The sequence below is a fragment of the Rhagoletis zephyria genome, unplaced genomic scaffold (assembly GCF_001687245.7).
Source record: "Rhagoletis zephyria isolate East Lansing unplaced genomic scaffold, Rhagoletis_zephyria_1.1 Rzeph_scaffold_01122, whole genome shotgun sequence".
Taxonomy (NCBI): Eukaryota; Metazoa; Arthropoda; class Insecta; order Diptera; family Tephritidae; genus Rhagoletis; species Rhagoletis zephyria.
The window spans coordinates 1-13811 of NW_016158206.1; the positions used below are offsets into that span (position 1 = coordinate 1).

General features: G+C 43.2%; 2 protein-coding genes across 2 annotated transcripts; both read right to left on the reverse strand.

Annotated features, from left to right (window-relative positions):
• Positions 1 to 4466: 4466 nt before the first annotated feature.
• On the reverse strand, positions 4467 to 5720 carry LOC108362848 (uncharacterized). Its single transcript, XM_017615994.1, has 2 exons — positions 5562 to 5720; positions 4467 to 5462 (listed from the first exon to the last, which is right to left on the reverse strand). Exon 2 carries the CDS (start codon positions 5445 to 5447, stop codon positions 5010 to 5012), a length of 438 nt encoding a protein of 145 aa, XP_017471483.1. The 5' UTR covers positions 5448 to 5462; positions 5562 to 5720; the 3' UTR covers positions 4467 to 5009.
• A 4118-nt stretch (positions 5721 to 9838) lies between these two features.
• Positions 9839 to 11717, reverse strand: LOC108362850 (uncharacterized). Its single transcript, XM_017615996.1, has 2 exons — positions 10274 to 11717; positions 9839 to 10128 (listed from the first exon to the last, which is right to left on the reverse strand). The coding sequence occupies exons 1-2, from the start codon at positions 11538 to 11540 to the stop codon at positions 9839 to 9841; spliced, it is 1557 nt and encodes a 518-aa protein (XP_017471485.1). The 5' UTR covers positions 11541 to 11717.
• Positions 11718 to 13811: the final 2094 nt, after the last annotated feature.

Below are 13811 nucleotides of genomic sequence, written 5' to 3' on the forward strand. Positions count from 1 at the left end.
ATATATATATATATATATATATACCCAGAATACAGTGTTTTTTTTTTTTGCATAATATTTTTTTTTTGTTAATTTTTGATAGAAATATTTTGCATCAAATGAAACCAAATTTTTTTTATGCAGTTTTGTAGTTCACTCAATTTCAAGTTCAAGCTTTAAATGGCTATGAGTTACCGTTGATTTTTGAGAATTTTTTTCGCTGATGATGTTGCGCATTTTCTCCATATAACGAATGCGTGATAGTTTTTTCGTAAGGGAAAAAATACCGAAGAGTGTCAGTATGTAAAAGACTTATTATGGTAGGTGGACTACTCCTAAACGACCGAAACGATTTTAATGACATTTTTTATTTGTTTGAGTAGGTCCCTGTATAGTTTAAATCCACAACTTAAAACACCAGGTAGTGCTGGAGTCGAGTTATTACTCAAAATGGTTTTTGTGATCCGATTTGACTCATATTCGAGATATATATGTATTGGTAACAATAGGGGCAATACTATTTCTAAAAACCGTCAAATCGGAGGCACCAGATATCAAAGTCAAATTACCCCCGTTAAATCAACCATCAGAACCATTGCGGTCCTTGCTTTACGTTGACTAAACAGAATGTGGACCAATGATACTCCCCAGTTTAGAAATTGCCCCCAACTATACTATACAAATTCAAGGACGATTCACTACCGAGCCGCAAGGACTTCTTCCCGGTATAACGCTTTCGTCAGGTTATTTAAGACGGCAATGGAGGATATGCCTTCTGTCGACCACAAAACCAAACGTGAACGTGAATTGCTGGTGAAAACGTTGGACCGAATATTTCAATAAAAAATAATAATTTTGGGCGGGACGAAGTTCGCCGGGTCTGCTAGGTTTTTATATAGTCGTTCTTCTGCCAATTTTACTAAAACTAAGTAAAATTAGGTTATAATATAATCAGGAAGAACAAGTCCTTTCGTTTCAAAGATAGCTTTTTCAATGAATTCGCAATACTCAGAACTAAGTTAAAAGCGACCTGGGCGACGCCGGTTGCGCGAAACCCTCGGGGTGTGTGAAACAATGAGTCATGACTGAAGACCGCCCCTTCAAACCGCAGTACTTCCCATGTAACCTAGCGATGAAAGCCGAATCATCGCAGAGATCGACGAGCTTCTCTCCAAGGGATGTATCGAACCTTCCTGTAGCCCATATAGCGCACGGATTGTGTTGGCCCGGAAGAAGAACGGTAAGTAGACGTTATGCGTGGATTATCGGAAACTCAACGCCCGATGAGTACCCCACGCATACCCCTTACCCAGAATACAATAAATACTGGACATGCGGACTGCGCCCCTCGTGCGGATGGGCGGGAATGGAGGGTAAAAACCGTTGGGATATTATTATTATAAAAAAAAAAAGTTACGAAGGGAAAAGTATATAGTAGCCTGGACCTCAAGAATGGCCACTGGCAGATACCCCTGCAACCAAACAGACGGACGCTAGCAGCTTTGGCCTGGGAGCAGTATTAACGCAACAGCTAAAAGGGGGCGAACGCGTAATATCCTATGTCAGCCGGAAATTGAACAAAGCAGAGGCCAACTACTGGCCCACGGAAACGGAATGTGTCGCCATCGTCTGGGGAATTTGGAAGATGAGGCCCTACCTAGAGGGATACTTGTTCAAGATGATAACCGACCACATGTCCCTAAAGTGGCTGAACTCGATCGAGAGCCCTTCCGGCCGCATAGAGAGGTGGGCCCTAGAATTACAGCAGCACACGTTCGAAATAGAATATCGTAAAGAAAAACTCAACCTGGTCGCGGATGCACTGTCCCAGCAGCCTCTAGAGACCCTCCGGCAAGCGACAATAATGGACCCGCGTGGCAAGTGGTGGCATAAGCGTGTGGAAGAACTGCGCACCAACCAACGAAGAAGTATGCGGAGTATGCAGGACGGAAAGCTCTACTGCCATATCATGTGCCCAGCCCAGGACGAGGAAGCAGTGCCCTGGAAATTGTGTGTACCAACCGCTCTTCGCGGTACTGCAGGAGAACCAGGATGTGCCCAGCGCCGGACAGTGGCGCGGATTGCCAACCGCTGCTATTGGCCAGGTTTGTTTCGCGATATCATCCGCTATGTACGCCAATGCGTCTCCTGTCAAAATTATAAAGAAGGGCAACAAAAACCTGCAGGAAAAATGCTCTCACAGGTGGCTTCAGAACCATTTGCAATGGTCTGCACGGACATCGTCGGACCCCTACCGCGATCCACGCGTGGCAACACCGTGCTACTGATGTTCTTCGACCGCTTCAGCAAGTTGGTGGAGTTAGTCCCAATGAGACGAGCTACGGCAGAAGAGATCTGTCGTGCATTCAGAGAACGAATACCAGCACTCTATGGCAACGCGTGCCACATACCATACCGGTGAGACCACACAAGCGCGAGGAGGCAAAAAAAAAAATAAGAAAAAAGGAGACCACGTCGCGTTGCATCGTTCGTGCGCCGGGCCACCACTTGTTAAGCAGTGCTGTTAGCTTTTACATATTTCATAAAATATGTTTATGTTTTTATGACATATGCATATTTTTAATATATTCAGAGACAAATAACTGAACTTTCTTGTGTCCTTAGTGCAGTCGCAAATAATCGCAGGACGTGAAACAATTTTTCATGTAATAAATTGCATTATATTGAATTGAATATGATATTTATAAATTAAGTATTTGTTGGTTCAAGTAATTCTTGTATAAATGAATTATTTAATAAATGCTTATTATTGATTCTATTAAAAGGCGTATTAACGTCTTTGTTTTTTTGTAGGTTTGGAAGAATAATAATATTTTGGATGGCATTAATACGTGTTCATTTTGTGAATTTAAGTGTAAGTAACAAAATTTATTTTTCTAACAGTACTTCCCTTTTAGGAGGTGAATCAATAACGAAGTGACTTAATGTCAATTGACATTTACTCAGTTTTGGCTTTTGACTAATGTCATTGACATTAATTCTTTTACAAAAGTGAACTTAAGTCAATTGACACTAATTCCAATGGCATTATTGCACACCACAAATTGTAGGAGAAGCTTGGCCAAACACTTAGCAAAAGTTAAAGTGCCAAAATGTTATTACTATTTTATTTTGTTTATTTATGGCCTTATAACAATTGTATTCAATAATTTTATTGAGCCCGAGGCCTCAAGATCAATAACATTGTTGAATAGTATTATTATTATTGATCATACAAAATAAAAATAGTCCAAACTGCGCAAAATGTGGTACTGCTATTATTTTGACCGTAGGTGTATGTGACAGACATGTGAGGGGCCCCCTGGCTGCGGCTTTATGTATATATTGTGGCGAAAGCTGGGGCAACGCGAAGCGAACAACAAGAAAATTGCAGAATGTTCGAGGAATGACCTAGAATATTTGACAGCGAGAAACGTCAAGTGGATGAATACTGCGAACAGCGAGAGAGTGAGAGAATGAGCGATTGACGGCAGAACGTTCTAGAGTTGCCATGAGTGCGATCGCAGGTATATAAGACCGCTGATGCAGCGCAATACAAGCCAGTTGCGATTGAGCAAGCTACAAGCCAAGAGGTAAAACAGAGATCAATTGTGTTAGTATGTTTTGTAAAGTGTTTTAATTGCCTTAACAAGTATGTATTGTTATTATTGCATAAACAAGTATTGTAAAGTGTTTCTTGTACAATAAAGTTAATTGTACTGTAATTTGGTCAACGTGAGCGTTTATTTAACAATCCAGCGATATGAACCTAGAGATTTTTGCTAAATCCTTCAAGTAGTCAAGGATAATCGTAACTGTTCGGGACGGGGTGAAATGGGGGCGGGAATTCCTCTTGAATTCCGCGGCAAACGAGGGTCGAGGAGTTGCCGAATCCCTAAAGTCCTTCGAGGTTGAATCAAACCGCAAAAAATTCGCTCAACATATTAAATGAAACACTTCACTTTTTTCACTATTATATGTATATATATCTGAGTGCCTAACGGCCACTTTATTGCATATATATATATGTATATAAAAAAATGCTGTAATAGAAGGTTATAAAATTAGATTGATGATGAGGACCTTACTTGTTGATTGCTCGGAGTTCTCTTCCAAAGTGGCAGAGTGTTGGGTGATCGCAGAAGGCGAAACCCAACATCCGAGGCGAGTAACAGGACTCGAGAAAAAGGAACTCGAGTAACGAGTAACTGTTCCCGCTTAGATCACAGCGACATCTACAAGTGAAATTCTCTAATCACTTGCAGTGTCGCTGCAATAAACTTAACCTTTAAGTATGGACACTTTTTTTTGTAGCACTAGCCTGGACATGGGGTCTCACAGACTCCTAGATCTGAGGAAATGAATTGACAGCAATTCCTATTAAAATTGATAAACAAAGAATACAGGGGTAATAAATGGGTCCTAAATAAAAAGATTTAGTGTTGAAGTAATTCATTTTTATTATAAAAATCCAACAAATATTATCAAAATTAACATACATAGCTTTTTCAGTCTTTTTCGATATGAGATCACCAATATAATTTTTTTTTTATACTTCGCAAAGTAAAATTAACAAAAATCCACTTTTCTCTTAAAATCTAATAATAATGAAATACAAAAATAATAAAAAGAACTTTATAAACCAAAAGAAAAAAAAACTGACAACTGGTCAATATGACCAAAATTATTGGCATTCCGTACAGAGCGGCTTCGAACATTGCAGACATATTAGCTTATTGCATGCTACACATGTATCTGCGGTCTTCGTGTGCAATCATGGTGGACACAGATGGCATGCTCTTCTCTTATTCTGTCCATATTCTTCAGGTTGAACAATCTCTGCCGGCTTATCATCACCCAAAACACGCTCTATTGTTAACTTCAGTTCTCTTGGCAACGGTTTTGTTAACATGTTGGAATGAGACACATCTTTTCTTCTGTTGTCTATCCAGTACCGCCTGTTCCTTTCCCGGCATATATGTAGCCATTGTGCAAGTAAAAGGTCTTAGCGTCACATAAGGCTCGAATGATCAATCCATATTTGCCAGGCTTTTTTGGCATATAAGAAATGACACTATGTTGTGTTGGGGTGTTCGCACCCGACTGGACGCTGGCTTTTTAGCCCACTTGTATCGGTTTTTACCGTAATAATAATTTGTTGCCGTTAGCTCCGAAAGTGGCACATTATCAGAACTGCTGCTTGAGCTTTCATGCTCAATCACTTCGTCCCTTATTTCATACGCGTCGCTCTCTTCATCGCTCTCATGGCGCCGATTCAACTCACCTTCCTCTACATGTAACATGTCTTCTTCCTCATCGCTTGATAAATCCGATTCCAATAACATTTGGTTTACGGTTTCCTCGAAAAGTGGATCGTCTACTCGCAATGTTTTTCTTGGCGGTGGATCATTCTTTTTCTTCGACATTGTTTTTACGCCAGATGAACTTGGTACACTGTCTTCTTCCATTATAAATGAAATAATCTAAAACAAATTTAAATTCTATGTAAATGTTACTCGTATGACAAACGTGGGCATGGGGTCTCATAGACTCCGTCAGAACTTTGAATAGACAAAACTTACCTAATATACACCGAATGACGAAACTTCCTTCAGCGACGGTCGTTTGCCAACTAAATTTGAAGCTAGCAAGATGCTCGGCAGCGTGCTGGGAGCGAATAGCGCAATTCTCAGAAATTGAAAAGCACGAAACGTCTGTGAGACCCCTTGTCCACAGTTAAAGGTTAATATAAAATGCCACCGAAAAGTAGGAAAGCGGTAACTCCGCCATTCACATACATGTCAAAAGTATGAATTTTAAAAATTAAAAACTATAAAAAAAAGCAAANGAAAAGCAAGAAACGTCTGTGAGACCCCTTGTCCACAGTTAAAGGTTAACTCAATTATTTACAATTCATTTTTTCTATTTCATTTTACTATTTACAATTCATAAGTTAATTTTTTTCTTTAACAATTCATAGGTTCATTAAAAAATTCATTTTTGGATTTCAGGCCAATTGCTTCTGGTAGTCCACTAATAGATGATGCCTCCCGAGATCATCCACCCGAACGTTGTGTTCTGTGCCGTTGGTCGAGTGGGGGTGGCTGGCATGAGTAACGGACGCAGGATCATTGCGTATATTTCGGCTCCTAGGGCTAGTGATACGGCGCTAGATTTGTAAAAGCCCGGGTCGGCCTGCCGAAAATTGGCGAACTCGTTGGTGATCCTGGCGTCCAGCGTGCGAGGGGGGGTTGCCCGAGAGAGGCCTGCTTGCACGTCGGCGCAAATATCCAGCCTTTCATGCCACCCTTTGAGCGTGAGCCTGCACACATCCGAGTCGCCCCGGGGTAGCAGCTGGAGTCGGCGCGCCAGCTGTAGCGATATGGTCGACTTGGGTTGCCCTGGATCGACGATAGCTCGCACCACTTGCGTCCTGCCACGGGTCACCACCTTAACCGCTACTGTGGGTGTGAGGACAGATAGCCTAGGAGCGCTACGGGCCGTTTCCGTGCTCCGCTCTCGGGCGTCTCTCACACCACGGCGATGGGGTTGTTGCTGGGGTCGCCGGTGGCGTCGGTGTTGACCTCGACGCTTTGACCTCGTTGCTGGGGCTCGCTGTATAGCCGAACGGACACCCGACAGAGGAGGTCTGAATGCCGGCGGCGCGTTCATTCGCTGCGGGTTGGAGGTCGTCCTCGTCGGCGTCAATCTCCAGCACCTCTCCGTCGTCGCTCGATTCGGCCAATGGCCGGAGGTTGTACGGTCGGGATGGCCGTCGGTGACGGATCTCTGGCTCGTCCAGTCCCAGTAGCACGTCTTCCTCATCTCGGGGTGCCTCGCCCAGGTGGAGAAGGCTATGGTGCCGGTCTCGGCAATGCTCGCATTTTCGGGGAGATGCGCAATTCTTCGCCGTGTGATGCGGCGACAGGCAGTTGGCGCAGTGGCGGTGCACGAGGACAGCACGCAGTCTCTCGGCCGGTTCCATCCTGCGCATCTCGCGACAAAAAGCCAGGCGGTGGTTGCTGCGGCACACTGGGCAGCGGTATTGGCCCTTGTTAGTTTGGGTGTTGCTTTTGGTTGCACGTAACATTTTGCGTTATTGAGTTCTGTAAAGAGAGATACGATTATTATTTTGTTTTGTCAATCTGGCAAAAGTACCAATTTTACAATTGGTCGAGTTATAATTCCGCGTGCCGTTCGTATTTCTACGACTCGTACTCGGCTGTCCTGACCTGAAAAGACCCTAATTACTCTGCCAAGTCGCCATTCATTTGGGCGGAGGTTATCCTCTTTGACGACGACTAGATCGTCAACTTCGAGGTTTCGCTGGGGGGTGTGCCATTTCACTCTCTTCTGCAACTCCTTCAGGTATTCTGCTTTCCACCTTCTGCAGAATGTTTGGTGAATCGCTTTGATCTTTTGCCACCGGTTGACAATAGATATCGGGTTCTCCTTAATTTCGGGTTCAGAAATTGCCAGTAGCGGGGTGCCAATTAAGAAGTGTCCTGGGGTGAGAGGCTCCATTGATTCCGCGTCTTCAGAGATGGGGCTGATTGGTCGTGAATTAAGACAAGATTCGATTCTTGCCAGAAGCGTGGAGAGCTCCTCAATGGTAAAACGCATGTTGTTCGCTACCTTCCTGAAATGCATCTTGAAGCTTTTTACCCCCGCTTCCCAGAGCCCTCCCATGTGAGGTGCTCCTGGAGGTATAAAATGCCATGTAATGCCCTGATGAGCGTATGTCTGGGTTGTGCTGTTGGCCGCTGCAGAGACAAATAGTTTTAGATCCTGTCGCAATGCCTTATTTGCCCCTACAAAGTTGGTTCCATTGTCCGAATACACATTTTGCCGGCAGCCGCGTCTAGACACGAAACGCGCAAAAGCTGCTAAAAATGTGGCGGTGGACAAATCGCTGGTGGCCTCCAAGTGTATTGCCTTTGTCGCAAAACAGACGAAAACGCAGACATAGCCCTTGGTAANAGCATTGCTTTTGTCGCAAAACAGACGAAAACGCAGACATAGCCCTTGGTAATACGACAAGCTCGACCCGTAAAACTCCTTATCTCAAAGGGCCCGGTGAAGTCGACTCCAGTGTTGGTGAAGGGTCTGGATACCTCAGTCCGTTCCGGTGGTAACGCTGCCATCAACTGCTCCCGCGCCTTCTTTCTGTAAATAACACAGACCTTACAGTTATGAACTGAATTTTTAATCACGTTTTTCATTCGCACTATCCAGTATTCGGACCGCAAAATTCTCAACATGAGCTGGTTTCCTCCGTGCAAGGAAATCAGATGTGTGAATTTTACGAGCAATCTTGAATACTGGCAGTCGTACGGGAGAATTATTGGATACCGTTCACTGTAAGGTATGTTCGTTAACGCCAGTCGTCCTCCTACCCTCATTACTCCGTTCCTGTCGAGGAAGGGGTTGAGAGCGCGAAGTGAACTTTTCGCGTTGATTGGCGTTGAAGCGTTGATGGCCCTGTATTCATCTGCGTAGTGACGCCTCTGTGCAGTAAGGATGAGACGACATTTTATCTGCTTGATTTCATCGGCGGTTATTTCGTCGGTCTCGTCACTAGCGGCCAACTTATGCACCGGATGAGTTTTTCTAAAAAATCGGAAAATTCGCGCAATTACTCTCATGGCTCGCGAGAAGTCTGAAAATCGCTCCAGAATGTCCATTTCCTCGGAGATGCCTGCCGCATGAGCCCGTACCGTTTTTTGCTCCAGGTCGGTTTCTAATGGATTTCTATTGGCTTGGTGGGGCCAAGTAGATGAATCTTGCTCCAGCCACTTAGGTCCATACCCCCACAGAGTGTTTGAGAGTAGATCCTGGGGGACACGCCTCGACTGCCAAGATCCGCTGGTTTATCCGCAGAGTCCACATGATTCCACCCTGATACTCCAACCAGCTCATTAATTTTTGCGACTCTGTTAGCTACAAACATTGTCCATGTACATGCCGGTTTCGTGAGTCGGTCCATTTGTATATTACTGGCTGCGTGACTTCAAACTGCGGAATAAAAGTATTAATTAGTTCGGCCAGTAATAATGCTCCGCAGAGCTCTAACCGGGGGAGAGACACCGTTTTTACTGGTGCTACTTTTGTTTTACCAACCAGCAAGTTTATGTGGGGCGCATTGTTTGATGCGCGATCGCGTACCCTAATATATAGTGCGGCTGCATATGCCTTTTCAGAGGCATCGCAGAATCCATGGAACTCCACTTCGTCCCATGGCGTAGAATGGGTCCATCGGGGGATTTTTATCTTCTGAATATGCTCATAGTTATCCAGAAAGGTTTCCCAACGTAGCAGTAAGTTCCGGGGTAGACTCTCATCCCAGTCTATTTTGGTTAGCCAGATCTCCTGCATGAAGATCTTTGCCACCACTACAATTGGTCCGAGCCATCCAGCTGGATCGAACAATTTTGCTACGCAGGATAAAACCTCTCGCTTGGTATACTCCTGCTTCCGGGGGATCGGCTGTACTGTGAAGTGAAACATGTCATGTACCGCGTTCCAACGGATTCCCAACATTTTTGTCTCACTCATGTCGCCAAGCTCCAAGAAATTCTCCTTGTATATATGTGCCTTGGGTAGTCCTGTCAAAATCTTCTTACAATTCGAAGTCCACTTTCTTAGGGGGAAGCTGGCGGTGTTAAGAGCTTCAATTACCTCATCTCTCATTTGTATTGCAGTTGTGCAATCGTGGGCTCCAGCTAGGACGTCATCGACATACATATACTGCTTCAAAATCTTTGCTGCCAGTGGAAATCTCGTTTTCACATCATCTGCGAGCTGGTGTAGCGTCCTTATTGCCAAATATGGAGCGCAGTTTACTCCAAACGTCACGGTCTTAAGTTCGTAATCCTTNGGCGGTGTTAAGAGCTGCAATTACCTCATCTCGCATTTGTATTGCAGTTGTGCAATCGTAGGCACCAGCCAGGACGTCATCGACATACATATACTGCTTCAAAATCTTTGCTGCCACTGGAAATCTCGTTTTCACATCATCTGCGAGCTGGTGTAGCGTTCTTATTGCCAAATATGGAGCGCAGTTTACTCCAAACGTCACGGTCTTAAGTTCGTAATCCTTAAGTTCTTCGTCCGGGGATTCTCTGAAAAGAATTCTTTGAAATGGGGTATGCTCCTGATGGAGCATAATTTGCCTATACATCTTCTCGATGTCTGCATTAAATACGTATTTGAATAAGCGCCACTTTAAAAGTAAGCAAACCAAATCCGCTTGCAGAATAGGCCCGGGGTATAATATGTCATTTAAGCTGACTCNGCTCCTGATGGAGCATAACTTGCTGTTGCGAAGAGTTAGCCTTCTGTGGAGCTGAAGTTCGATGTAGTAGTGAATGATGCCTCTGATGACAGCTCCAACAATTAAATGGACTCTTGCAATCCTTCGCGATGTGTGAATGCGCTAGGCAGTTCATACACAAGTTGTGTTTTCTGACTAAGTTGAGGCGATCCTCAACTTTCATTGCCAGAAATTTGGGGCAGCCCTTTAGTGCATGAGATTGTTCGGGGCATAATCTGCATGCGAGCTGCGAAAACTGACCGTGGTGTGCCGACACCTTCCTTTCGTACGTCGTTGCGGGTTGGCGATTAGGTACAGGCTTTACTGCTCGTGCACTTCGGATATCGGACACCGTTTCTAACGTCTGGAACCGACTTGTGAGAAAGCTGTCTAATTCCTCCCACTTTGGAATTTCCGCCTTTCTCACAATGCCTTGTTCCCACAACGCCAGCGTAGTATCCGGTAACCGACTCGATACTAAGAACACAAAAATCGCATCCCAGTTCTCAATATCAATCCCGTACATTTCTAAAACGGATATACAATTATTAACTGCCCGTTGTAAATTTTTAATTTCCGTACCGCGTTCGCACTTTACCGATGGTAGGTTAAAAAGAGTTTTTAATTGGCTATTTACCATTATCCTCTTATTTTCATAGCGGTCGGATAAATTTTGCCAAGCAGGTGCGAAACCGTCGTTAGTTAAAGGCGATTTTTTCACGATATCTTTCGCCTCACCACGGGTCTTTTGATTCAAGTGGTACAATTTCTCTACCGGGGTCAAACGCGAATTGTTATTGTAAATTGCGGTAAACAAATCGCGGAAAGATGGCCAAGACATGTAATCACCGTAAAAAATTTCTGTGTCACATGGAGGTAAGTGGATACTCGAGCGGGCTGGGGGTTCAATCTCGCGATTTACCGGATTGACTGTCGAACTACTTTGCTGCGTGAACGTCAGGTTATGTGCCGTCTCTCCCATCAATGCACCGCACGTCAAGTATGCTGATTGGCAATCTTGGTATCTGCCCTTCGCCAGCCGAAGTGCAGCCTGACCTGTTTCGTCGTCCGACACCTTTTTCGTGTAGTCATCGAACGCATCCTTCACCTTGACCCAGAGCGCCTTCAGTTCCTCCTTTTGGATCTCCAGCGAAAAAATGGAATGGCTGCTACACGGCATGTTATTGAAGCCCGCTTCGAATTCCAACAATTCATCACACGCCCGCGAAAAATCATTAACATTGGCCATCTTTCGAAAATTAATTTAATTAAAACGAAAAATTTAAAAACAAACGTCCATTGTACCACTGAACCTCGGGGTAAATTACTATTTTCGCGAATTATCGACAACAACGTCAAAAAATTGATAAAACAACGTACTATCAATTAATTTGATTAAAACGAAAAATTTAAAAACAAACCACTATTACAATTTTTCGCAAATTATTGACAACGACGTCAAAAAATTTATAAAACCACGTACTATCAATTAATTTAATTAAAACGAAAAATTTAAAAACAAACCACTATTACGATTTTCGCGAATTATCGACAACGACGTCAAAAAATTGATAAAACCACGTACTATCAATTAATTTAATTAAAACGAAAAATTTAAAAACAAACCACTATTACGATTTTCGCGAATTATCGACAACGACGTCAAAAAATTGATAAAACCACGTACTATCAAAAAAGATCGTCTAAAGATTTATATAGATAACGCTTTATTTAATGTATTTGGAACTTGAGTCAATATATACAAAACTATATTCGATTTTTTGTTAATTCAAATAAACTTACTTATGACTCGCAAAGTTCCACGGGTTATTTGTATTATATCAAAAGAGTTTTCTCTCAGTGTACCGCACAACCTGAGGGATTCTTATGTGAAAACAAATCTATGTAATGTGGTCCGTTTACGGGCCTTCTGCCTCAACCACTTTTGCTCAATACTTTAAGAATTCACGTCAAACACTTTACAGGTGGCGCGGTATAAAACGTACAACTGACAACGTAGGAAAACTCACGAGAAAATGTATAAAAAACAGTCTTTATTTAATTTATGTAATAACAAAGAGACTACAAATTCAATAATTGAGGTTGTCGAAACTTCGACGACTTAATTTGATTTTTCTCAAAAACACAAAAAAAAACTTTTTTGTAACGGACGCTGAGTCCCGCAATCCGTGGCACAATTTCACTTTCTTCTTTCTTTCTTTTCTCTTTTTTTTTTAATATATATACACAACGGTGTGTGGATACGGTATTTCAAAGAAATTTCCGCTATTCCTCCACCACTTTACCGCTCGAATTTCGCGAAAAGGAACGAATTATCCTACACCGATACCGTTTAAATTTCGGAAGTATATATACGTATTAAAAAAATTTAAAAAAAAAAAATATTTATATATATGGAAGGGGTGAATATGGTCCTCACGCACGGCCTTATGCAATTTCCTCACCCCTTCGCGAATATACGTGCCAAATTGAAAGGCTTACCTTATCTTGCAGCTTACTCTGTTGGCCACTAATGGGGCTGTTCTCCCGCGGTGGGCCTCTTGTGGAGGGCCTTGCTGCTGCGAACTTGCTATCGCGGTGGACCACTTGGGGGCCTTGCTGTTGCGAACTTGCTATCGCGGCGGACCACTTGGTGGGGGCCTTGCTGCTGCGAACTTGCTATCGCGGTGGACCACTTGGGGGCCTTGCTGTTGCGAACTTGCTATCGCGGGGGACCACTTGGTGGGGGCCTTGCTGAATTTGTAGTTGCAGTTGCTGCTGCTGGAGCGTTGACAAATTTGTAGTTGCAGTTGCTGCTGCCGGAGAAGTGGCAAATTTAAGGTTGCAGTTGCTGTTGATTTGGTTTTTACAACTGCCTCAACACTTGTTAGCTGCTTCGTTTCTACAAATAAACCCAATTAATATTACAAATCTACTTACTATTTCAGATACTTAGTATGCAGCCGCTCGTTCACAATTTGTTTTGCCGGTGGTACTCCAGTCGATGGGGCCACTTGACGCCCTTTGCTCCACTCCAGCTCCAAATGGTTGGAAAACCACTCCAACGCAATTGATTTCCACTTACCGGGGTTTTGTAAGGTTTTTTTGCACGAAAACCAAAAAAAAAATCACGTGTTGTCAACGTGAGTTGCAAATTAGTTTTTTTTTTGGTTATTTTTATTTTTTCTTTTTCTTTGGGTGCGTTCGGAAACGTCAAATTGGTGGGGGTCTTCACCAAAGAATGTAATAAAAAACAAAGTCGGTGGCGGGTTTCACCAATGAATGTAATATAAAAAACTTTAAGATGTGTTTAATTGCACACGATTCAACGTGTACAAGAAAATAAAAAACGTGTTAACGGGGGGCGCGATCAAAATTCTCCTTTATGAAGGCAACTTGGCAGTTTATCAAAAAATTTGTATATTTGAAAATTTTTCGAATTCTTCACTTTTATTTTATTTTTAGACAAATGTGGGTCAACCACGAAAAACTTCAAGCCTATCCGGCTCGAAGGACCATG